General features: G+C 38.2%; 3 protein-coding genes across 3 annotated transcripts; 1 reads left to right on the top strand and 2 right to left on the bottom strand.

Annotated features, from left to right (window-relative positions):
• Positions 1-313: 313 nt before the first annotated feature.
• Positions 314-5,726, top strand: LOC100261079 (adenine nucleotide transporter BT1, chloroplastic/mitochondrial). Its single transcript, XM_002285014.4, has 4 exons — positions 314-828; positions 970-1,588; positions 4,623-4,784; positions 4,907-5,726. The coding sequence occupies exons 2-4, from the start codon at positions 1,031-1,033 to the stop codon at positions 5,378-5,380; spliced, it is 1,194 nt and encodes a 397-aa protein (XP_002285050.1). The 5' UTR covers positions 314-828; positions 970-1,030; the 3' UTR covers positions 5,381-5,726.
• Positions 5,727-6,198: 472 nt separating this feature from the next.
• LOC100266288 (uncharacterized protein At2g34160) lies at positions 6,199-16,259 on the bottom strand. Its single transcript, XM_002285010.4, has 5 exons — positions 15,972-16,259; positions 14,900-14,948; positions 8,103-8,165; positions 7,941-8,005; positions 6,199-6,470 (listed from the first exon to the last, which is right to left on the bottom strand). The coding sequence occupies exons 1-5, from the start codon at positions 16,089-16,091 to the stop codon at positions 6,375-6,377; spliced, it is 393 nt and encodes a 130-aa protein (XP_002285046.1). The 5' UTR covers positions 16,092-16,259; the 3' UTR covers positions 6,199-6,374.
• A 561-nt stretch (positions 16,260-16,820) lies between these two features.
• On the bottom strand, positions 16,821-25,725 carry LOC100254408 (cellulose synthase A catalytic subunit 1 [UDP-forming]). Its single transcript, XM_010650350.3, has 14 exons — positions 25,388-25,725; positions 23,737-23,932; positions 23,451-23,632; positions 22,832-22,952; positions 22,536-22,722; positions 22,015-22,281; positions 21,543-21,888; positions 20,702-20,839; positions 20,451-20,576; positions 19,567-19,779; positions 19,195-19,459; positions 18,778-18,974; positions 18,296-18,646; positions 16,821-17,802 (listed from the first exon to the last, which is right to left on the bottom strand). Exons 1-14 carry the CDS (start codon positions 25,466-25,468, stop codon positions 17,218-17,220), a joined length of 3,255 nt encoding a protein of 1,084 aa, XP_010648652.1. The 5' UTR covers positions 25,469-25,725; the 3' UTR covers positions 16,821-17,217.
• Between the last annotated feature and the right edge of the window lie 974 nt (positions 25,726-26,699).

The raw sequence follows: 26,699 nt of genomic DNA, 5'->3' as shown, positions 1-26,699 counted from the left end.
AAAAGTATTATCATCCCATTTAATTTTTTTAATGGGAGGGGATAGGAATTATTTTAAATGAGAGGTTGGGATGAAAGTGATGGTTTCGTCCAATTGACATCCTTATATAAAATATTCTCAAAAAAACTATTTCTCCTATTTAAAATAATTAAAAACTATTTTAAATTTTTTAAAACGTGGCCATGTGGTCCTCATCTTCTCTCTTATTATTTCTCAATCAAGGGCCGTACTTACAGATGTGCAAGATTTTCAACGTACAAGTTTGGATCAGATTCCATATATATATATATACTACTATTAAGTATGACAGTGTAAGTATAAGCTTGGTCAAGAAAATTTGAGAGAGAAAAAAAATATCCTCCAAGAAAATTGACTAGAAAAGCAAGAGCCAAAGATTCCAAATAGAGGGGTGTTTGTTTGCCGAGTTGCCATTGGAGAAACACACCTACCTCCCAGGGACAGCAATGCAAAGCAACAGGATTTCATTTTATTATATATAGACACCAAAAACGTTCAGCTGCCTTTCTCTTTCTCTCTCTCTCTCTCTCTCTCTCTCGCCCTGGGTTGAAACGTTGAAAGGGAGAGGCAACAGAGAGAGTCCCACCTGTTTCTTACTGTTCTTCCTGCGCAAAATCCATTTGTTTTCTGCCCCTCTTCGCTCTGATTCTTCGACCAAACGGTCAATATCCGACTATCTTACACGCCCAATATTCGGACACCTCCTCCATTGCGGTTTTATCCTCCCAGAAACTTGAATATATTCTCAATTTTCGCATTTGCATATTTGGTGGAATTTGGCTTTTTGGTTACCCACTTGTCACAAATCAGGTTCATCGCTGGAAACCCCTCATTCTTTGATTCCTTTGCTTTATTTATTTTTTTGTTAATTTCTTGCTTACCCATTTAGTTTGTTTTCCTTTTTTGGTACCCATCTGGCCGAAATCGGATCTTTTCTCTGAAATTGTGAAGACTCTGGATGTGGGTATCCATTAAATCATTGCGAAAAAGCTTAATCACAAGGTTTTGAGTCATGGGCAGAAGAGGATTGCAGGTGTTTGATGATAATAGAAAAGGGGTTTTCCCTAATTGTGATTTGGGGCTCCAATGGGGTCTCCAAGAAGGGGCTTTTCACCCCGGAGGCCTATTCGCAAGCGTTGGTCAGGTGGGAATGGGGTTCGGAATTTCGCCGAATTCCCCAAATTCTCGAGACAACAACAATGCTGGTTTGAAACTTCCGTGTATGGACCTGTATGTGAAGTACGTATCCTCACCTGATGGGTTTAAAATCTTGGGAATTCCGGAGGCAGCGGAGGAAGGGAGTTCCAATAAGGGGAAGGTTGGTCTAAAATTGAAGGTCAAGGTTGCAAATCCTTCATTGAGGAGGTTGATAAGCGGTGCAATTGCAGGAGCGGTGTCACGGACAGCCGTTGCACCATTGGAGACTATAAGGACGCATTTGATGGTTGGAAGTAGTGGGCATTCTACGACTGAGGTCTTCAATAATATCATGAAGACTGATGGATGGAAGGGGTTGTTTAGGGGGAATCTTGTTAATGTGATCCGGGTTGCACCAAGCAAGGCTATAGAGGTACTGAAATCCTTGGCTTTTGTACGGATTTGTTTTTTTTTTTTTTTCTTGGTGGAGATGTGATTTCCATGGTTTAGAATTTTGAATACTGATATCAATTGCATCTTTGTTAGTTATATTTGTTAATATATTCTGCAACTACTTATATTTTAGTTTATGCATTACAACTATGTGCTTGACTTCTTGAGGATTAAGTGTATTGTGATGGCTTGCATAACTCATTTTTCAATTCTATTATTGCTTTGTGATGGCGGCTTGTTTGTTGTCTATCTTTTATTGTTTTCTGTTGTCATTATTCATTTGTTTGTTTGGTCAGTGATTTATGAAACTGCATTGAACCATTTTTCAATTGCACTTGGTATTTTTGTATTAGAAATTTCGTAATGGTTGTCAAAATTTGAATAATTTGAATACTTTGAATAAGTGTTTACATTTGAAGTGGTATATATTGGCTCCCATTGGGCCCATAGTTTTAAAAGGTGCAAGACACACCCCAGGCTCAAAAGTCTCCTAAGGCTTAGTGCAAGCAGCAATACATGGCACACACATGAATGAAGTGAAACACAATCTAGGATGCATATCAAATTTAATGAAATATAATCCAAAATCCAATCCAAGAACAAAAAATTTAAGATTCTAAACATTTAAAAGAAACATTCAATAAAAAAAATGAAATTATATAAATTTCGAAACAATTAAGAATTTTAAGAATAAAAGTGTCAACAAGGAAAATTTAAGTAGATGAGATGTGCCTCTCCAACAAGGCACACACCTTGGCAAGCAAGGTGCTAAAACTAGGGATGGTTGGGCCTTGGGCCTCAATAGGCTTTAAGTAGTCCTTTAACGACTATGTTGGTCCACAATTCAAATTGTTGTCTATAGTTTTGCGGTTCAAAAATTGGATCAAGAAAGGAAGAATGTTTGTGAGGCCATTCACTCTTTGCATTTGTTTGTTTCTTGAAAAACATGGTTTGATGGTATTTCCTTTGGTAAAGAGGCCAATGTCCTCCCTACTTATGATTTTTTCTGTTTAGATTAATCAAGATTATGAAGAATTCCTAGAGGCCATTCCTCGTTCTCCTTTATTAGTACATATCCTTTCATTATTATCAATCCTCAGAATCCTTCAAGCTTTAATTCTTCTTTTAAGGTACTAAATTTTGTGAAGTCGGACGTTTAGGGGAGAAACCACAAAATCATTCTTTTTATCGTCTCAACCATGGCCCTTTTGGCTAACTATAGTTGGCTTCTGAATCCATTTAACATTTCAGAAAATTAGGCATGTTAATTTAAAATTTTCACTTATGAGAGAAAGAAAATGTTCAATTGTACATGTGAGTATCTTTGAGTGCTGTTTTGTTTCAATGATAGCATGTGGTTCATAGTTGTAGATGAGCCCTTTTCATATGTTGGGAGAATGTTGAATTCCTGTGCTTGTGAGCTGCACTGAATAAACTGCTTGGGAGAGTGTTGCATCATTTGTGCATGTGATTTGATTGTTGATTGAAGTTCTGAGAAAAGGCAAAAACAGGGGAAGAATACAGTTGTGGTTCAAACCATTAAAAATTTTATGAGGCACCTATTCACCCCAACCCAACCCCAAAACCCCCACCCCCTTCTAGGTGCTATTCCATCACTGAGATTCATTTATGGGAGGGTTCATGATTTGGTTGTTCTTTCCATATAGATTTCTTTATGAAGCCATCTTGCTTCTAAAGTTACAATTCCTTGGGTATCTCTTACCATATTCTTCCCCCTTGTTAAGAAAAATGAATGATAAAGATATTTGGAAACTTATTAAAATTTGTGGAAGCCTATACCAGAAAAAACTTGATAGGTTGGCTAAGAGAGGAACCACTTCTCTTGTTGAATCGTTGGAGATCTCTTGCCAACTTGAATTTTGGTAATATGCTTCTTTAGGAATGGGAAGGCAAAGGCTTTATATTGTGGGGAACTGTGTCTCTCTTTTAACTTTTAGTCATGTAAATTTCCTCTTAGAGGGATTTTTCATCCTTTGTTTTCTTATACAATTTTTTCCTTTTATTTGACACAATATATTTTTGGTATCTTATCTAGAAAAACATTTAAATTCCTCCCTCTTACTTGATCTACTTGATCTGATTACAAGAGAATCCATTGTTTATTTAGTACCATCAGAGATTTTTTGAAGGATGGCATTTCACTTGCCTGAAAAGGCATCTTGTGGTTGTCCGCTAGCCCTTTCATATAAGAAGACACTATTATTCTGTAAGTGAATACAAATTAGGATCACCAGAAAACAGAGGGAACTTACACTCAATTTAGTCAAATGGGGATCAAGATGACAATAACTTGGAATTTTATTTCCATATTCTATTTGACCCATATGATTGTGTATGCACAAATTAGTTATAATCTGATGTGCTGAGTTACAATGAGACTAATAATTTTCTCTTGTTTTCTTTTCTTTTCTTTCCTTTCTTTTTTTTTTTCTAAAGAAAATGGAACTTTCTTTGAAAAAGAATACATGGAAAGTCAAAGGAATGTTTATGTATGAATGTTTGGTATCCATAGGTTGCTAACAGTCTATAAGTGAATGGGGAATTGAAAACTAATTATTCTTTTTTCAAAAGGGTGAGTAGAACCCATAACCATGGTATTCTATGAGATTAGTTTCAAGGTCATAGCATTTGAATACAAAACCTTACTAAAAAAATGGGATCAGGTTCAGCTTTTTCTGAGCCATTGTGGCATGATCACTTCCTTATAAGCTTGCAAGGATTTGATGTAGCTTTCTTTGCATGTTCTCCCTCAAACATTTGACTTTCACTATAGAAAAAATTGTCTTCCCATTGCTCTTGTGGATGCAATTTTAACTACATTTTGAATGTAAATGTCATGTATTCCAAGGAATGTGATTGTATAGTTGGACTGGATAATACATTCAAGGTACCTGATGGGACATTCCGAATGTAAATGTCAGTCTTCTTTGAACTGGTCTTGGAATTGCATGTTATTTTGAACCTTCATTTTAATCCTTTATTTCTCCTTGCAGCTATTTGCTTATGATACAGTCAACAAGAACTTGTCACCCATACCTGGAGAACAGCCCAAAATTCCTATTCCAGCATCCCTAGTCGCAGGGGCTTGTGCAGGAGTTAGCTCCACCTTGGTCACATATCCTCTTGAGTTACTCAAGACTCGATTAACAATACAGGTAAACAAAAACCTAAATTGGTAATTAGGTTTAGTATTTTTACTCAAGTTTTTTAATGGTACCATCCAAATTAGACAAATTGTACTTACAACAAATTTTTAATGATTTTGTTCAATTTTCAGGGAGATGTTTATAATGGTCTACTTGATGCATTTGTGAAAATATTGCAAGAGGGTGGACCTGCAGAGCTCTACAGAGGCCTCACCCCCAGTCTAATTGGAGTAGTTCCATATGCTGCCACCAATTACTTTGCCTATGATACATTACGGAAAACCTACCGGAAAATTCTCAAGCAGGAGAAAATAGGTAACATTGAAACCCTTTTAATCGGGTCTCTAGCGGGTGCTATTTCAAGTAGTGCAACATTTCCCCTTGAGGTGGCCCGTAAGCACATGCAGGTAGGGGCTCTTAGTGGGAGACAAGTGTACAAAAATGTATTACATGCTCTGTCAAGCATACTGGAACAGGAGGGCATCCCGGGTTTGTATAAAGGCCTTGGCCCGAGCTGCTTGAAGCTGGTTCCTGCAGCTGGGATTTCATTCATGTGCTATGAGGCATGCAAGAGGATATTGGTAGAGAATGAGGAGGATGCATAGAGAAGAGTTTGCCCTCCTGTTGGAACCAAGGGAAAGAGGTGGGGGATAGCATACATTGCTATGGATGCCACTTTAATTTATTTTGCATTTCCCTTTCTGTTTTTGGTTTTTTCTTCTTTGCTTTTTGCAGCTGGGACTCGATGAAGGAGCCTTGTTTTTTAGGTTAGAAACTGAGCTGTCTTTTTCGAAGACAATTTTAGCTGGCATTGGTTTGGCTTTTTATTGGGTTAAGGAAACAATTTTTTATGGCTTTGGTTTTGCATTTTATTGAGTTAAATAATGAACTAGTAATTGAAAAATGTGATGAAGGCCAATGGCCGTTGAAATGAGATAGCTTTTTATATAACCATTCCATGTCAGACAGGTGCTATGCAATCATTTATTACATGCTTCTCTTACAAATTGTTAGAATGTGGCCTTGCCTCATGATCTAGATGCTATGCATAATGCATCCAAGCCTGGCCCATGGAGTGATGATTGATTTACAATGGTTGTGATGACACAGAAATAAGAACTAAAATGACTAGATTTATTTTTCTGGCTGTGGGCAGCAGCGTATGCACAGTACTAGGATCAGACCAGTTCTATGGCTGGGACATGATTGGCCTTGGATCCATGTCAGAAGGGCCTAACGCAGGGCCGGTGAAGGGGATGATACAAGGCACCATTCCAAAGTCATCACTGCCCTCAGGCGGTGGCTCCATGTTACTTTAATTATGTAATCGTATATAGAAGGGGTCCTTCCAATTATATCCAGTTATAGTATGGTTCCAGAATGCATTCAGACCAATTTTCAAGATTCTAAATACAACAAGTAATTGACCAACATGTCCATTATGTGGGACTAAAGTTTTATTAATAATGCAAATGTGAAGATTGAAGCTATGGTAATAATGAAAAAAACATACTGAATTTTTTATATCAATTGATACTGTTTTTTTTTTTAATATTTAATTAAAAACTCCTAAAACAAGTATGATTAGAACATCTTAATTCAGCTTTGTTCCTTGTAGTCTCTAATTTCCCTTTCCTCCGCTGCAACAGCCATCAACTCATCAAAGTTTTCCGTCTTTCCAAGCAAAATTTCAATCTGAAAGGGAACAAAACAAAGAGGGTAATGTCAGTCTCTCATCCTCCAAGGTACCTTGAAACTGTAGGAATAACTTTTTCATAATAAATTAATGGCCTACTATCACAACTTAGGTGTTTTCTTGGCGTTTTTTAAGCACACATACGGCACTTAGATAAATCAAGGCATTTTGAAGTTACTAAATCACTCGAAATTAATTTGTCATGCTAGGCAACATTATGTAACATGGAAGCCAAGGAGGATGAACATAGGAAGGGAGGTTTGAAAGAATAAAGTTTTAATTAATCAATGGTGTACTTTACAATGTTTTGGAAGTTTTCAGTACTTTATAGGCACCATGGGAACTACCTAATAGTTCCCACAATTCTAACCTATCAGGAAGAAAATAAAAATAAAAATTGTTCTCACAAATCTAGAATACTCTGAATGCTACTACGTACAAGTACAAATTGTGTATAAGAATTCTCTAAACCTTCTACACTGCTCCAACAACTTTCACCTGTCTTTAGAGGTATGTAGAAGGCCTTGGGTTCTTCTAGAAACTTCTCACCCTTAAATAAGCTCAATTAGGACAAGTTGGGCATGGTGCGATGCTACAATCTGGTCCAGCTTGTCAACCAAGCTTGGTCCAACCATCGATCTAGAAATAACCAACCAAAGCATCAAGGTGATATGCTAAACCTACAAACAACCTATTTTAAAATCCATGATCCTTGGCACAGGTTGAACAACAGCACACTAAGTTACACACAGACCATCGCCTTTCAGGTGTAAACTCTAGGAACTTCATGAAGGCATGCATGGTTATGTAGACACTGATGGAAAGTTTCCAACTACAAGAACTTAATTTTGGAGGCTATGTAAAATTCAACGCTCAAGAGGCTTGATAAAGCATGACATCATTGCTCCATTCTTGAATTGCCAATAAGCATACGACATAACTTTCTAATAACTCGGACACACTAACCAGTATGTCCCAAATGATCACATGTCACAAAAACTAATATGGTTGGATGAGTTTTAAACTATCTGCTCCTATAAAAAAAAAAAGTAAGTTTTAAACCATCTGCATGCACACTCTTAACAGATCTCAAAATCAATAGAGATTGTATGACAAAAAATCCAATCATACTGATCTTTTTGTAAGGTTGCTCTACTAATTAGGATCCAATAAATGGTGCATCTTTTAACTTTTACAAACATAAGCTACATCTGCCACTAGGTGATGCCGCATTGTCAGTAGAAATCTAGAGTTTTTAAATAAAGAATGCCAATGGGCCCAATTCATTGTAGGTATAACTGTCGGATGTCATCTAGCTGATTCTCCTTTATGCATGCCATAAGCACCAGATAACTATCCAACAGCAAGTCATTGAATTCACATAATGTAAATGGCATTCACTTCTTTTTTTTCCCTGTTTTTGTGAAAGATAAAAGTAATAGATTAAAGCACAAGTATTCGCAAATGACCTTTGCTTTTTGAAGAGGTCGCCCTCCAAATTCATCCCTTATGTCAACAGTTGATGTTGTGATCCCTGTATAAGTTAATACATATCACAATTGTTAAGTACAAGATTGAAAAATATTGCTTGAAACCAAAAGGTGAAAGTGGGAAAGAAGAAAGAATCTCACTCTTCTCAACAGCCAGTCCATTGTTCTTCAAAATCTCAGCAATTGTCACAACGGTGGCAATAGCTGTATATATATGATAAAACCATTTTAGTGATGAAATTGACAAGGGAACTGCAATGCCTCCATGACAACAACATAAAAGTTTTGTCTATTTATTTATAATTTTTTGTTTTTTCTAGTGAATGTGGAGCAACAGCCACCAAACAACACAATTTTGTTCACCCAAGGAATTCAGTGAAATTTACTTTACAATATGATAATTAGCCAATGCCGATATCACACTAGTTCATTGCCCATTCAACAGCCGAGAACTAATTGATGAAGGCAGTTTTCTTAAGAGCTCATTACAAAGGTCCAAACACAAAACCTCCCTGACTTCCTGACACTGTCTGAACTAACTAAGCCACAGCTTGTAGGAAGTGCAGGAAATTTCATTGCAGAGGACCCACATCTCTTCTTTGTGAAATTATACGGAAATTAAAATGTTTTATCCAAATCCAACTGAACAACATAGCCATATTTATCATGTAAGGAGGACACCTATCAAACCCATTGTCCATGGACTTATCATATAAAGGACATCTACCAAACCCTTGCACAGGGACAACCTAGCAGCCTAAGGAAAGAAATCTAAGCAGTTAATGCCAATACTTCTGAACATTTTTTTTTTTTTTGATTGGCAAACACACAAAGAAGCATATATTACCAAGGAGCCCCAAAAACAGGCCCAAAAGCATACAAGGAGTATACAAGAGACGCCCTAGGGCACAAAAAGAAGCAGAAATACAATACCAGCCCTCACCTAACACCTAGCCAATCAAAAAAACCGAGTAAAGAGAGAGGACCTTCATTTACAACTGGTTTAGACCACACCCAAAGATTACAAACAAAAGAATTTTTCAACCTATTCATCAATAGCTCCTTATTGTCAAAGGCAATCCTATTTCTTTCCTTCCACACCGCCCAAAAGATACACGAGGGGGCTGCCTTCCACACCTTTCTGCGCTTCTTGCCCATATTAAAGTCACTCCACCCACTAAGGGTATCTCTAACCGAATAAGGCAGGACCCAAGAAACACCAAAAAGAGCAAATAATAATTCCCATAACACTCTAGCCTTGGAGCACTGAATAAGAATATGATCAATAGATTCTTCTTCCTCACAGCAAAGAAAGCATCTATTGGCTAAACACCGACCCCTCTTTTTGAGTTGATCCAAAGTTAACACCTTACCCCAAAAAGCTTCCCAAGCAAAGAAACCCACTTTAGTAGGCACACAAGGATTCCATATAATGTTGATAGGGAATTGAACACCTCTTCTTGAATCTAAAATGCTATAAAGAGATTTAACTGAGAAAATCCCATCCTTTGTCTCTTTCCACAACAAACAATCTTCCGCAAGAGGATTAAGCCTCCTCCCCCGAATTATCACAAGTAATCTCTCCACCTCCTCCACCTCCCAGTCATTAAAGGGCCTAGAGAATCTGGGACTCCAAACCCCTTCACCTCCAGAATGATCCCACATCTCCTCTATCCAAGCCTCTTTATAAGATGCAAAGGCATACAAAGAGGGGAATGAATTACAGAGAGTGGAGTTCCCACACCAATTATCTTTCCAAAATTTCACCCTTCTACCATTCCCCACAGAGAAGCCCACCCTGTTTTGCAAAAGAGCACCTTCCTTCCTTATATCCTTCCAAAAACCAACTCCAAAGCCCTCCCTGACCTCTTTAGAGTACCACCCCCCTTCTTCCTCCCCGAACTTCCTACTAATGACACGCCTCCATAGTTTATCCCTTTCATTCGCAAAGCGCCAATTCCATTTACAAAGAAGGGCCCTATTGAGAATAGACAAACGTCTAACTCCCAAACCACCCTTACTCTTATCCAAACACACGGTATCCCATTTTACTAGATGAGGCTTTTTCTCCAAATCTCCCCCTCCCCATAAAAAATTTCTTTGAATTTTTTCCAATCTTAAACTAACCGCTCTAGGAATTCGAAGTAACGACATCAAATATATAGGCATACTTGACAAGGTACTCCGAATAAGGGTCATTCTCCCGCCTTTAGAGATGAATTGCCTTTTCCACTTGGCAAGCCTTTTCCGGAACCTTTCTTCCACTCCATCCCAAATGGCCACGGACTTATGATTCGCCCCCAAAGGGATCCCCAAGTAAGAAGTTGGCAGCCTACCCACTTTACAACCAACCTCAAGAGCCAACAACTCCAAATTCTCTACTCTCCCAACCGGCAAGATTTCGCTCTTATCCAAATTGATTCTCAAACCTGATAAGGCTTCAAACCACATCAATAGCCAGCTTAAATAAGCCATCTGATCTTGGGATGAATCATAGAAAACTAGAGTATCGTCAGCGAACAGCAAATGAGAAACCAACGCCCCGTCACCTCTTCTACTTTTTATCCTGCATCCTGAAAGGAAACCCCCTCTCACAGCCCTATGAATAAGCCTACTAAAGGCCTCCATCCCAATCACAAAAAGATAAGGAGAAAGAGGATCTCCCTGACGCAAACCCCTTGAACTATTGAAGAAACCCTCTGGGGTACCATTGATTAACACCGAAAAAGTTGTTGTGGAAATACACCAAGATATCCAACCAGTCCACCTCTCCCCAAATCCCATTCTTTGCAAACCCGACAACAAGAAATTCCAGTTTAGATGGTCGTAAGCCTTTTCTATATCCAGCTTACACAACACCCCGCTCTCCTTACTTTTCATCATTGAGTCAATTGCCTCATTGGCAATTAGGGCTGCATCTAGAATTTGTCTACCTTCAACAAATGCATTTTGAGTTGAAGACACCACCTTTCCCATGACTTTTTTGAGTCTGTTAGCTAACACTTTCGCCAACAGTTTATACAACCCCCCTACCAAACTTATTGGTCTAAAATCCCTAAGATCCTCCGCGCCCGCCTTTTTAGGGATAAGGACCAAAAAAGTTGAATTAAGGCTCTTTACGAATCTGCCACGCTCATGGAATTCCTTAAAGAAGCCCATAACCTCTACTTTCACAAACTCCCAACTAAATTGCCAAAAGCTAAAAGAGAAGCCGTCTGGGCCAGGAGCCTTGTCTCCATTCATATCTGATAAAGCAGAAAAAACCTCTTCCTCTGTAAATGCCTCCTCCAACCTGGCTGCCTCCTCACCATCAATCCTATTAAAAGCCAAACCATCCATAGATGGGTGCCATTCACCAGGATCAGTCAAAAGATTCTTAAATGCTCCAACCACCCCTCCCTTAATTTTCTGCTCCTCTGTTAACCAAGTTCCATTCACCTTAATCTTAGACAAGCAATTTTTCCTTCTATGAGAGTTGGCCATCTTATGAAAAAAACCAGTATTTTTGTCTCCCTCCTTCAACCACACCTCTCTTGATTTTTGCCTCCAAGAAATTTCCTCCATGAGAACCCATTTTTCAAAATTCTCTTTTGCCTCCTTTCTAGCCTCCAGCTCCTCCATGGATAAAACACGTCCCTTCTCCTGATTATCCCAGAAATCCACTTTATCCAAGCCAACTTCTTATTCACTCCCACCTTTCCAAAAACCTCTTTGTTCCAAGATTTTAAGATCACTTTCAGTGCCTTCAATTTCTCAGCAAGGATGAAACTGAAGGAACCACTGAATCTTAAACCTTGCCACCACCCGCCAAGCAAATCCTTAAATCCCTCCTCCTGAAGCCACATATTTTCAAACCTAAAGGGGACAGGCCCCCTCCTCACCCCTCCCCCGTCCAAGAGGATGGGAAAATGATCCGACACTGGCCTGGACAGTGTACTCTGCACCACCCCGTTAAAGTAGCCCTCCCAATCCTCCGTCACCAAAAAGCGATCAATTCTAGACATAGTTTGGCTGTTCAAACCTCCACTCCAGCTCATCAATCACCTCCGAGAATCTTCTCATTGAAGAAGACACTCTGCCTCCTCTTCTTCTCTCATTCGGAAACCTGATCATATTAAAGTCACCTCCAATACACCATGGATCAGTCCATAGCCCACGAATGGCCCCTAATTCTTCCCAAAATGCTTCTCTGTATCTTTTCAGCGTAGGGCCATACACTCCTGAGAAAGTCCATCTGAATCCATCTTCCACATTCTTAAAACGACAGGAAATGGAAAAGAGTCCCACTTCCAATCCCATTAGCTCTAGCACCCTGTTGTCCCAGAATACTACCACCCCTTCAGCTGCTCCCCTAGCATCCAAAGCTCCCCACTCCAGAAATCTCCCCACCCCTAGGCTCCGAACCACCCCTAATGACATCTCAGTCATTTTAGTCTCCTGAAGGCAGACTAAATCCACATTTTGGGATCTAATTAAGGCTTTAATTAGTTTCCTCTTATTTCTGTCATTCACCCCACGAACATTCCATGATAGAATTTTTACTTTCATTTAATACACAAAGCTCTGTCCCCTCCTCTTCTGACCGACCCTTTCTTTCTGCTCTCACCATCATAATTGATCGAACATTCTAGCTTTTTTACTTCCCGATCAAACCTAGTCAATCCTAAAGTTCCCTTTTTCTTGCCTTGGTATCTTCTGGTTTTCAGTTTTAGCAATAACTGTAGGATTTCCCCCTCAACACCTTCAGTCGAGAACCCCAATGCCTTACTGAATTTCACCAAACTACATTCATCCCACTCATTCCCAAGATCCATCCTTTCTTGCATCACCTCAACCACATCTGACATATTATTGCCCTTAGACTTTTCTTTCACCGAGTCCATCATCCACGGGCTGCCATCTTTCATCACTGCACACAACGGAGTTTGATACCCAACACCAACAATAGTCTTGTCTAATTCTTGAAGTGCCCCTCACCACCAAAGCCCTCTCGCACCCAGAAGAAGAAGAAGAGATGAAATCCCGAACCCCCCCAACCTCCACAAGATTTGACTCGTACCTGGATGCCTCAGCTGCTAGAGCGTCGTCGGTTAACCGTGCCCTAGACACCATTGAAAAATCCTTAGAAGCCCTCTGATCCCCTCCGTGACAGCAAGCGACCCCCTCGTCGTCTCTAACACCAGCCCGCGAATCCTCCTCAGTAGCCCTAGCTCCCATTTCCACTTCGTCAACGAGAGAGAAAGCCCTAATACCTTTTAACCCCTCTTTCGCGGGCCCACAACCTATCTCAGCCAAACCTGCCCAGCCCACTAAGGAACCCTTGATATAAAAGGGCTTCTCCTCACAGCCCATCTGCCATCCTTTTAATATAATGGGCTTTGCTTCCTCCGGCCCAAACAACTGGGCTTCCTCACGGTCTGGACTGCTCTTCATTACCCCAAGCCTGCTTCTAATCTGGGCCTCCCCATTATCAGGCCCAACCTTAATGGCGGCAGGCCCCAACCCAACACCACCTCTTATGACCACTTTACCTGCTCCCTGACCCCTATTCTCTAGCCTATCCTCTCCACACGTCTCCTCCACACCAGGCCCCCTTGCAGCTGGCTCCATAGAGAAGACTGTAGCTCCTTTCGAGGAGCTTCCACAGGGCGGCTCACTCTGAATTCCCATCTGCTCCACCAGCTGCGCCTCCTTCTCCAACACGTTTCCTCTGCATACGTCACCTAACCCACTCCCTTCCTCATCTTCAGTCTCTGTATCACCTTTCCGGCACCCGCTTCCCACCGGCATCACCTGAGAATACCAGGGCTGGACTTCCCACCACAGCTGGATTGAATAACATCCCGATCCCTCCACCAGCTGAACTGAGGAAGGGAAATCCCTTCCTTCCACCCTCACCAACAATCTAGCCCATTGAAGATTGGCCATAGAAAACGTTTTTTCATCCACATTAATCAGACCACCACAGCCATCCCCAATCAATTTAAACACCTCTCGACTCCATAGATGAAGGGGAAGGCCCACCACTCTCACCCAAGCCTCTTTAACCATGACTTTATTACCCAAGCAACCCACCACCGGATGCCATTTTTCCAGAATTAATACATTGTCTTTCACCCTTCTCTTCCCTCTCAACAAGACACGCTCAGCCTCACTTGAACATTCAAACTCAAAGAGCAAAAACCCTCCTCCCAAAACATCTATGTTCAAATTACCTTTTAGGAGCCAACCTTGACCCGCCCAATGCTTCAGAAAATCCAGCTCTAGTGATGGATTCACACCATTTTCCCACCTGCCCACTAAACATCGATCCAATAGCTCAACTCTTTCTGGCTTCACCCTCCTTCCCACCTCCAACCAGACCTTATCTCCTATTTTACCCGCTCTTGATTTTGTTACATCCACATAGGTCCTTGTTTCTAGTTCCAATTCCTTCTTCTGCACCTCTTTAAACAGAGGAGTCTTTAAGCTTCCAATGTTCTAGCCAAGTGAATTTATATGCAAACCAACCAAGATGCAAATTCCAATTTCTCCACAACCAAAACCTCAACAGGAATTTGAAGTGATATAACTAAGTTATGAATTGCTACTTTAGTGCCTTCCTTATCATAAGACAAGAGTTTTACTTTTCCCAAAATTGATGTCAATAAGCACCTTCACAGATGGAATAGAAAATAAAAGTTGATTAACAAAAAAATTCTGCATAAATGTTAACAATTCATGAGAAAAACCATCAAGAAAGATCATCTTGTTGCAACTAGACCCACGTAACTGCCAGAGAAGGTTGAATTTCTAATTTTACTTTTCACAGAGATAAAAGTGTTGTTTTCTTTCTGCACATAGGTATTAATAATCAAAATGAAAAGAAAGTAAAAAAATCATGTAATTCTAGAACCGAATATGGTAGAATATAAAACAGGAGGTTAAATAAAAGATACCCATCCCAAGAGCAGAGAGTTCCACATCATTGTATTGTTGCATGAACCTCTGCAAAGACAGAAAATACTCACTAACCATACTTGGAGCAACAATAATAATGGTAAGAATAAGAACCAATTAAGAATGTGGTGTCAACACTAACAATACTCAGAGCAACCTATATCCAAGCCTTGACCCAAAGCCTGATTTATTAAACTTCACATGTCTAAATTAAAACGAAATGGTGGTTCAAGGCACACCACAGGTGAGTATCTCAACTAGGAGATTATCTAGGTGAATCATGGCGAACCTTCTTAATACATTATGAATCTCTAGAATGTGACTAAGTTATAGGTGATTATCTACCAATCAGGGATACCAAGTATCATTTACAGAGGAATTTCCTAATAATATGCATTTCGTTTTAAGTCTTAATACCCGTTTTCACAACCCCAGAAAATGCAGAACATTTCATCCTCCTTTTATGATCATTAGGAAAGAACTCATATGAGCACTCAAGGATTAGGTTCTCCCAACAGATTAGTATGAACATCTTGCAATAAACAGCAGAGATTATATATTTTCGGTTTTTATTTGTCGCTTCAAATTGGATCAGGCTTTGGAATTTCAATTATTTAGAATCAGGAAACTAGCTTCAGTCTGAAAATGTTTTGTTGATACGGGGTCTACAGAATGTAGATTCTTCCAGGGCTATTTCAAACTCTCCATTTTCCATCCAACCAAACATATGAAGTGCAAAAGGCACATCTTCAGTTACAAAAAAAAAAAAAAAAAAAAAAAAAAAAAGCCCAACAACAACAACAACCACACAAATCAAAATAGAAAACGTTGATAAAACCCCCAATTGGTTGCTGAAAAACAATGGAAAAATAAAAGAACCAAAACCTCGAATCATAAATTTTATATTGCTTACTGCCTAAGAACGCCAAAGAAAAACAAACCAAAAATAAAAAATAAAAAATCTACTCATAACCCAACTGAATTCAAACAACAAATCTTCGTTTCTCTTTCCTTTCCTTATCCCATTAGTAGCCATTTTGAGCAAAACCCTAAAATGAGAAGAGAAAGTACCTTGGCGAGATTAACGTAAAAGAAGAGGGGTTTTTTGGTATTGGAGACCTGGATTCGATTTTTCTTGAGGGAAGAATCGGAGATGTTCAACTTGTTCACTCCCTCTGTTAAATTTTCCATTCCAACAAACACAGCCCTAAACCCCCAAAACCCTATTTCCCACTGCAAAAAGAACAACCAAAGGGCATTAATCAATAAGGCACACAACTTTAATCAAAACGACGTCGTTTTAAGAGCAAGCCGACTTCTAGTTTGTCATGTCCTCAGGTGCAAGCCGTACAATGACAAATGTTTTTGGGATTTCTTTTACTTATTTATTTATTTAGTTACTTTTGATGAAAAAGAACATTATTGATTTTTATAATTTTAAGTCATTTTAAATTTTAAAATTGATATTTTAGGATATTAAAAAGCCTTTATTATCTCAATTTTTTTAAAATTTAAAAATAATTTTTGATAACATAAAGAAAATTTATACACATAGTATACAAAAGGTATTAAATTTTTTACAGAATTTACTATTACATTTTATTTTTAAAAATAAAAAATAGAAAGTATGAGTATGTTTAGTCGTGATTTAAAAGCAATTTTCTTTTTTTTTTTTAAATTTATAATAATATTTGACCCTTACTTTTTGAAAATAATTTTTAAAAGTAAAATTAAAAAAATTAAAAAAAAAACTCATTTAGAGTTGTTTTTAAACTAAAAATAAAAAATAAAAAACAGCTTTTAAAAATAAATTTCCGAAAACATGATCAGTCATTTGAAGATGAAACAATCCAATTTTTGAGTCACTGCTTGATACCCATAATCCAAATAGTACAAAACCATAATCTTCAGCCTCTAGACTTTGAAAGAATAACAAACTTGATTTTCCATAGAAAGTACAGCCCATGAATGATTTGTATTAAGTTCTTGACAAAAAAAAATTCATCATAACACTACACAATAAAGCCTTTTGAGACACCTATTCCAGCACAGACCCAACACAAACACTTTGAGAGGAGAAATCTCCAAAAGGAAACAAGGCAAGAAGGAGATACAAATGGCTTCTTTCACATGCATCCATCCATCCATCAAACTCCCCCTTTCAGAAAATAAAATAGATAATACAGTATAACTTAGATCTTGCATACAACTTAATTATCTCAACAGCTTCTTATTTACACAGCACATGGAGAGAGACAGACATAGACGGAGAAGGGGTTTGTTCACTTGCAGCAAAACAATTCCATCCAAAAAAGACCTAGCAGTTGATGCCACATTGACCTGATGCGGCTTTTGTGGAGCTGCTGGTGAAAGGGTCGATCCGCACCCACAGCAAGGAGAAGATGGAAGCAAGGAGAATGGACCAGACAATAACAATTGTGGGGGTACGATTTTGGCGACCCAACAAACCCTTTAGGAAGGGGTAAAGATGGACAATCACCCATATGGCGAAGAAGAGCTTTCCAAAAAGCGGCCCCCATGACTGATACCCGCTGTTTATGGCATATGAAACTCCAGCCACAATGCCTACCAAGTTGACGACAAGCACAGTTGTTGGTGGGATGAGGAGAGATGTCCATTTGAACACATAGAGCTCTGCAAAGTCCCCATCATCATCAGATGCCTTTGAAGTGACAGTGAAGTTGGTGTCAATCCCAGCAAGCACTTTCAACAGCCCTTGGAAGACGGCAAAGAGATGGGCTGATGTACCACCAATGACCCAGAACTGCTCGTTTCTCCACCAGTCTTCAATACTGACACCACTCCATCTAAGCTCAAGTATTCCAGTAGCGAAAATGGAGACAAAGAGGAGAATAAACCACATGCTAGCAAAGTTACTTATCTGCATAAAAATTGTAAAAAGATTCTCACTGAGTGCAGATGAACGAGAAAGTATAATAGGGAAAAAATTATAATCCTAAAGTAACCTCTTCTAACCTACTACTTGAGCTCCATGAACACTATTTTTATTAAAAGAAAATAGAAAACAAGTGCCCTAATCAAGTATAATTAGAAAAAGAAAAATAAGAAGAAAAGGATAAATTTTGTTTGTATTATGTTAACAACCCAGCAAAACCCTATCAAGGTTGCATAAACGAAACATTTTGTGCATTCTAATGTCGATTTTTAACAAAATCACAATGAACCTCAATCCTGTGTAATAACCGGATAAAGCCTTGATCAACATTATCCTCTCTGGAAAATTTTCAAATCCAAATAATCCCTCACAGCAAAAGTGCAAGTGTACATGCATAGAAATGAACAAAGGTTCCATAAATGCTAGAAAAATGAATCGGAGATTTCACTACTAGGTGTTAAGTAGAACTGTCATGTACCTCAGGAATGATGAATTTCCCTGTTAGAAGGCAAATAGCAGGAAGGACACAGTAAGCAATCAGGGGGATAGAAGTGAGAGGATAAACAATGGTATTGATGTATGCCAGTCTCTCCAAGAGCTTGAGCCTCCCATTGTAGCCATACCATATGGGGCAATGCCTGCTCAGCAGGATCTCAATAGATCCCAAGGCCCATCGAAGAACCTGATTCAAACGATCAGAAAGATTGATGGGAGCAGACCCCTTAAATGCTGGGCGGGGTGGCATGCAATATATTGAAATCCAACCTCGTGCATGCATCTTAAACCCAGTCAAAATATCTTCAGTCACAGAACCATAAATCCATCCAATCTGGTTGTAGAAGCAGAAGCTCAATTAATTTGAATTCAAAACAATAATCCAGTTCAAAAAGTCAACTGTAACATGAAAATCTGATCCAAAATTTTTTTACTGATAGATCACATATTACAAAATCAACTAACCTCTTTGCCCCAGTCAGTCTTGTCTTCATATCCACAGCTAATAACATGGATTGCCTCTTTTAAAAGGGTTGCAGGATTAGTTGATGGAGGAATGCCACCCTGTTCCATGAAGGTGGCTGCAATAAAAACAGGGGACTGACCAAATCGCTTCTCTAAGCTTTTCTGAGACATAAGAAGTGACTTCTCATCATCATATCCTGGACAAGGAAAAACAGCATTTGATGATATGTTAGCATGAAAGTGGTAAATTTCAAATTATTTCAATTCGGTAAGATGGAAGGCCAAATTGGATAAATTATCAAATGAAGAGATCCTCAAAATGGCTCAAAAATAAAATAGAATGCTAAAATACTTATTGCAAATATAAGACTCGTTAAATTCAAAGAATGGAATGATAAATTTGTAATGAAGACCTACCTTCAACACCCTCTTCAATGTCTTCCATATTGAAAATAGGGATGGTTGATTCAGTTCTTTTCACTTGCCTCTTCTTATCAATGTATTTCTTGTTGCCACCCCGTCCCTTCTTTCTTGAACCACAACAACTCTTTACAATAATATTTGGCTCCAAATCTGCCTCAGTTAACACTGGATCATATCCATATAGCGCTTGCCTGTTGAAACAACATCCTGTTCCCACATAGACTGGCCCCTGGACGCCATCCAGCCCTTTCAAGTTGATCTGGAGAACAGAACAAGTATGAGAAAATATTTCTTAAAGTCCTAAGTATAACAAAGAATAAAAGAAATTTATTCTTCGTGGAGATGACAAAAAAAGTGGAAACCTACATCAAAGAAGACAATATTACGATTAGCATATCGATCATGCAAATCAATGCCATCAAACCGCTGTGGGAATTGTACATAACAGGTTTTCTTTCCAAAAGCTGGATCCATCATGAAACACATGGCTTCTTTAAGAGCTTTGCTGTTATTGAAGTAGTGATCACAATCGACATTCAAGAGATAAGCACCATTGGTCAAGACAGCTGAAACTCGAATCTGCATACCACAAAATAAACTCATGTCATGCTCACAACTCAGTCAGAAAATAAAATATGCAGCACAAGATAAACCAAGTTTGTGCCACCATGCACACTAAAAGAAAAGAAGATAAAACCCAAGTGATGCCTACAAATCACCTAGAAAACAAAAATGGATCCAATAGGTTGAGTCAAGCTTCCAAGTCCATCAGATTCCAATTACATTGCCCCAAATCATGGTACATGGAGCATGAATTTTTAATTTTTATTTTCACTAAGAAGGGGACTCTACTAATTAATGTTTCTCTGTATTCCTCTAGACAATGATGGCTACAACATAATTGGTCCTCCAAAATACCAAATAATGAGCAGGCTTGTAAAAGAAAGAACCTCCAATGAATTTGGAATTGGAATAGTTGCATAATGCATATCCAAAAATCAATACCATCAAATAAGCCCCATGCAGCCAACAAATTCCATGGATTTTCGTATATATATGCAATTAAAGAATTAGAAATAATCTGATAAGCAAAATATATGTGCCATTACATGAGTGAAGAAATAATCTAAAAAAAAAATATTTGTTGACTTGGGGCCAGTGCAGATTGGTATAAATTTGAAAAAATCATTGATACATATGTTTAAAGAACTACAATGAAAATTAAGAGAAGTGCTCTAAGGATGACAAACCAAAGCATTCATTGCTCCAGCTTTCTTATGATGCTGGAAGCCCGGCCTTTTCTCACGAGAAACATAAACTAGTCTGGGCAGCTCATTTCCATCTGTGTCAAGACCCCCACTGTGGCCTAAGAACACCTGTGAATCCCAGGGGTAAATACAGAAAATAAAATTAGAAAAGGAAAGACAATGAAGTGGTAATTCTCAAAAAGAAAAAAGAAAAGTGGTGTTGCCTTAAATATTCTCACTAAGGATGGAGATACCTGAATCATTCCTGGATGATCCCTAGGGTTATTTCCAGGCCAAGGAGTGCCATCCTGCATTGTCCAACCTTCTTCTGGCGTCTTCTGTGCTTTAGCAACAAGTGCATTGATTCGTATCTTAAACTCTTCATATTCTCTCTGCAAACAAAATGTTTACAATCATTAGCTTTTAACATAATTTACTAGCTTCATCTTACATCAAAACAAACAAGGATTTGGCAATAATAATCAACAAAGGCACCCTTGATACTTAATCAGAAAGCCTTTTGTAACTATTTCAGACAGCCAACTTAATGCAGTTCATCATTCACAATGATCATGTGGTTTTTTGTAAGCTTTTTCATATAGAATGCCAAACCATACGTGGAGGGCAAAGCAAAAAAATATCGATCCATGGTCAATACATTGTATAATTGTCTCAATGCACAATTTGTGTCAAGAAACAATTTTAACAGTCAGGATAAGCATCATCTTTGCATTTAAACATGTTATATCCTTCAGTTTCCATACCTTTATGTAATGTTCTCCACATTCCTAAGTCTAAAAAGGGCTTTTTGTTATACATTTTAAACAAAATTCTGCACAATGACCCAGATTCGCAAGAATAAAATGAAAAATGACAAGATGCATTCATCAGCTGTATCAAACATTCATAGGTGAACAAATATATAAAGAAAAAACTACTGAACAAACAACTAGAGAACATGGTAGTAAAGGGAATTTATTATCATTATTATTTTTTTATCACCATTACCACATAGTCAACATGCTAATCTAATGTGATGATCTAACATGGCAATAAGCAAGCAAATGTCATCCAGCACAGGCCTCCATCACTTACCTTCATAGCCCTGCGCTCTTTCACAAAAGAAGGCTGTATCTTGTCCTTCAAGTAATCGATCTTTTGGGCAAAATAAAACTCAGGGGCCCTAGGCTCGATGTTGTGCTTCTTGCAGAAGGGAACCCACTTCCTTGCAAATTCAGAAGTTTCAGAAAGGGCTTCAAAGGTCAACATTGCAGACCCATCATCTGAAACATAGCAAGAGACTTTGTCGACAGGGTAATCCACAGCAAGAATGGACAGCACAGTGTTAGCTGTTACAAGAGGAGGCTCTTTGAGAGGATCCACCGTACTAACAAATACATCTATAGGAGCCAGCTGTGAAGGTTCCCCTTCACGATCATATCTGTAAACAAAAATTATAACACAGTTACAGTACCATAGCAGCAAGAGATTACCCACAAATTCAAACAGCATATCCAAAAACACACCCTTCAAAAGAATGTTTACAAATAAAACAAAGTAAACTGACCTCAATGCAAGCCTTTCAAGGAAGGTCTCACGATTAATTGGATACCATTTTGGGAACTGATCCAACAGCCATGATAAGGCAAACCAAATCTCACAGATAACAGATGTTAACCACAAAGGATATGCATCTTTTACAGGGTGAGTTGTACGATATTGTAAGAAAAAGCCCAAGATTATAAGTCGAAGTATGATCACAACACGATAAGGCGTAAGGTGAGATGATGGAATAGGCACCACTCGACTCAAAGGTTGACGAGCATCATCAGCCCTGCAACACAAGGAATCTATCAACCATGTGGCGAAAGGAGCAAACAAAATGCTTGTTTGACTTAATTGGAAATGGGACCTTTCTTTTATATTTTCAGGATATTTGAAGAAGATAAAATAATGAGCCATTAGTTTCTGATAAAAGAAATAACCTCATTACCAAAAAGAGAGAGCTTCACCAGAAAACGACAAACTGAAAAAAATATATATGACTAATTTCTGGATCCTAGATATAATTTTACATAAGATGCTCACATTTGCAATTCCTCTCCATTTGAACCAGTGCCCTCTAAATCTCCCTTCCCTTCAGGGTATCTGCTAGTCACCTGCATCATATTTTTCTCCTGTTTGAGTTTCCAACCTTCAACCCTTTCCTTCCAGTCGACATTACCCAGGCCATAAGAATTCAAGTCCTTTGAAGGGTCCACAATTCTCACGGGAACTGCAATGACAGATGACATGATCAAGAGACTGTCAATAGAAGTCATACAGATGAAATAGCAACTTTTATGACAACTTTTACACAAATGGATTCAAGTTAATGCAGTTACCTGGCTGCCTGGGATCAACATAAGGCAGTGAATGCACATGCTTTTCGCCAGGGCCCAAAGGACCAGACGTGGTTCGCACAGATTGATTGTCAGGTGTACCACTGGGAATTTCTCCAGACAGCTAAGCCAAAACATCGGATGTGATCAGTCACATTAATCATATGTAGGACTTGAAAATGCAAAGTCAAGTGTTCAGACTTGCCAAATTAGTTACTTTAATAACATGGAAACTGTGAGGAACATTATATTGTGTTGAATCTATTATGTTGCCTCTTTTCAATTATCAAGGGAGAAAAAGAAGTAGATTTTAAAGCCTATCAAGAGGAGAAAAAAAAAAAGGAAAGGAAAGAAGTAGAAATTAAAGAAGATCCTCTTCACAGATGGGAGTCAATTTCTGTTGTGATACAAACCGTAAAACTCATTGAAACAAGCTAATCATTATTTTTATACACTACTGTACTTTTAAAAAATTCAATGTTTGCCAGTGCTTGATGAGTAAATAACATCTATAAAGAAATTACAAGCAGTCAACAATACTTAAAAGACCATCTTGCAGATCTGCACATCATTAGATATTACTGAGTGAAAAGAAGCATTGGATATGGTTTTCATCACTTACTGGCTGCCCATTGGTGAGAAGGGGAATAGGTTGTTGAGACTCATGTCTGGAGGAAGAGGAAAGGTCAGCATCTTCTCCCTGCCACTGGCGTCTTGCTTTGCTATTTCCTTGGGCATAATTGAACTCATTTTCTATATCATCAACATCATCCTCTTCATCATCTCCTTCAACTCGAGGGCTCCCTAAAATATACACAAATTTATTAACTTCAATCCCCAAAAAAAAAATATGGTTACAACCCATATAACAATGGGTTTCAATAGGATAAATGAAAAAGCATACTGACCTTTGTGTCTCTTATATCTAGTCTTGCACTGGGGACAAGACTGGTTTCCATCTTTGCGCTCATACTCATAACAAGGCCGACAAACTGGGAAGGCACACTCATTGCAAGCAACAAAGACATCACCAGCGGCTGTAAGGCCAACAGTATCTCCACAAATCTGGCATATTTGGCCATTCAAATGCTTCAGGGGCTTTGGCTGCATCATCCAGAGAAATAGACCGATTAAATTTCAGGAAGAAATCAACAGAAGATAGGGTAGTTTTTGAAAGAGAAAAAAAAATCAAAATCCCAAATGTGAAATCACCTACATTAAGGTCGAATATGTATTATGGCAATCTAATATGTGCAAATATATTAAATGCACTTCATCACCCAACAACAAACAGTCTTGTGATAATGATGCATGGCACATAAAAGTTAGCATTAGCAAATTCCTGATTAGAAGAAACCATCTCCAAAAAATAAAAACCACGAAAAACTCCATGAATGGTTTCAAATGCAGTCAAAAGTACTCAGTTTGAAAATTATCAATGCAACTAAACAAATCAATTTTAAATGGGCCTAGCCGATTAAGACACATAAGTTAACTTCCAAAACTAGAGTATCGAAGAAGCTGAAGAAACTCTTAAGACAGATAAAACCACAACAGAAAATGCAATGAACTCACTTAACATGATCAGACATTGGTATGTGCAGATCATTATGCACACCCCTGCTTATCACAAAAAGATAATCAAAACAGCCATAAAAAACCTTAGTTTAGAACAACCCAGTACAACCAATTAAGAACTTCAACAGTCCTGCTTTGTAGGTAAAAGAGGATTTGTCCGTAAAAAACAGTAAAACAAGATCTCAGCTTTTATGGACGTAAACTACAAACCACCAGCTGATTTGAGAACAATCTGTAAGGTCCCATAAAGAAAGCAGATCAACACAAAAAGAATTTTCAGATTTCACCAAATCCACCATTAAAACCAAAGCATCAACACTTGATTCGTATCTGAAAGAAAAAACAATAAGTGTACGACTAGAAAATATAATTGGAACAAGATTACAGCTTGAGCAAACCCAAACTATAACCCCACATTGCAAATCCCCAAATTTGACAAAGACAATTAGTGCACATTTCCTCATTTCTTGAAGAAGGGAAAAAAAAAAAAAAAACCAAAACCACAACTTTAAGTCAAAACCCACCATCATACAATCAACAGCGAGATCTACACACTGAAAAGCAAGCAAAGATTGAAGAATTAAAAAAAAAAAAAGAGTTCCAAATAACGATTATGATACTGAATATTGATAGCCCATTTTCAAAATCGCACATAACCTCAAGCTACTTCCTAGTCCTGTCAAACAAAAATTTAAAAATTGCGCACAAAACCAGTTTAATACGAACAACACTCAGATCTAAATAACACACTGACATAGAGAATAAAATAAAACAAAACAAAACAAAAAGGAAAGCAATTTGAGGCTAACAATCACTACCCATTCCCTTATTCAACAAAAAAAAAAAAAAAATTAGAAAATTGAGCTGAAAACACACCACACAGACAACTTACACTCAGATCCAAACCCCAAAACACAAGCAAAGAAATCAAAGACAACAAATTCGAGTGAAAATCGAAATGGGTCCGAGAAAAAAACAGACCCCACTATCAGAATCATGGCGAATCCGAACAAGCTCGTTCCTCTTGTGCGATCCAGCAACCATCCCCGCATTTGCTTCCATGATGGGGATTCCTCCGTTTCCTTAAACTATGGTCTAAATCCTCGGAAATGCACAAGAGAGATCTACGAATACATGAAATGGGTGTGTGTGTAGGTTTTGAGATCAATCGGTGAGAAGATTTGGAGAGGAATGTGAAGGGGGTCGTGCGGAGACTCTGATTCTTTCACCCAATCAGAACTCCATCTCTCTCTCTCTCTCTCCACTTCCTCTTCACATCCGAGCTTGCATTTTATCATTTGTTTTTTGCATTATTATCATTTTCTTCGATTTTTTTAATGACGTTGGATTTTTTTCTACCGGCTGAACCGGTTGTCTGCAAAAAGTACAGTCTGGCTTGAATATTGGATCTACTGCATAAGACGTGGCTTGGCCCTTCCCCATTTTTCTCTTCTTTACCAAAAATTTTGTATGCTTGTCCCACATAATGACATGTGTCTTTTATATTTTTCTTTTTTATTTATGAAAATAATTTTAAGACATTTATCCGAAAATAAAATATTCATCAACCCAAAATTAGTTAAAATCTCGGCACCACACAAGAAGAAAGATAACAGTTTCCTTTTTTTATTTTTTAAATTATTTTTTTCTATATTTTTTAAGATCGTTTTTAGAAATTTTAAATTTTAATAATTTATTTTTTATTCAATTTTTAAAATCATTTTTTTAAGAATTTACTAGGTGAAAAAAATTAAAAACAATGTGGATTTATAATTATATTTTTATTTCTAAATATAAAAAATTTTAAATTGTTGTAAAAATCCACTTGCTATTACAGTATCTAATAGTCTTGTTCATTCAATCTCCTCAAAATATCTAATAATACTTACTAAAAATTATATTTGGGAAGGAAATTACCAAAAACGGAATTTTGGAGACACTGAGTCAGCCCAACCGGCTCAAGCTGACCTGGGACTCATTAAACTCGAGCCACGTTAACAAGTCTCGTCTCACTCTTTCATTTCCAACGTACAATTTCTGACGTGTCAAGATTGGATTGGTAGTTCAATAAAAACGCTGCGGATTCTTCACCGTCTCCTTACTAGAACCAATAACATGGAGCCACGTACAACACGAAGTCCGTCCCTTTCAGCAAGGTGTATTCCCTCATATTTGAAAGCGTAGTTGGCCGTTTTACAGGCTGTACTGGAAGGTACCGGGTTTTGCCGGTCACCTTTTTCCGACAACTGGAGTGGCTGTCGGTGCTCAGTTTTTGCCTGTTTTACCCTAAATT

Source organism: Vitis vinifera, chromosome 4, assembly GCF_030704535.1.
Source record: "Vitis vinifera cultivar Pinot Noir 40024 chromosome 4, ASM3070453v1".
In the NCBI taxonomy this organism is placed as follows: domain Eukaryota; kingdom Viridiplantae; phylum Streptophyta; class Magnoliopsida; order Vitales; family Vitaceae; genus Vitis; species Vitis vinifera.
Note: the sequence above shows the minus strand (reverse complement) of the source record. Positions and strands in the feature narration are given on the sequence as shown.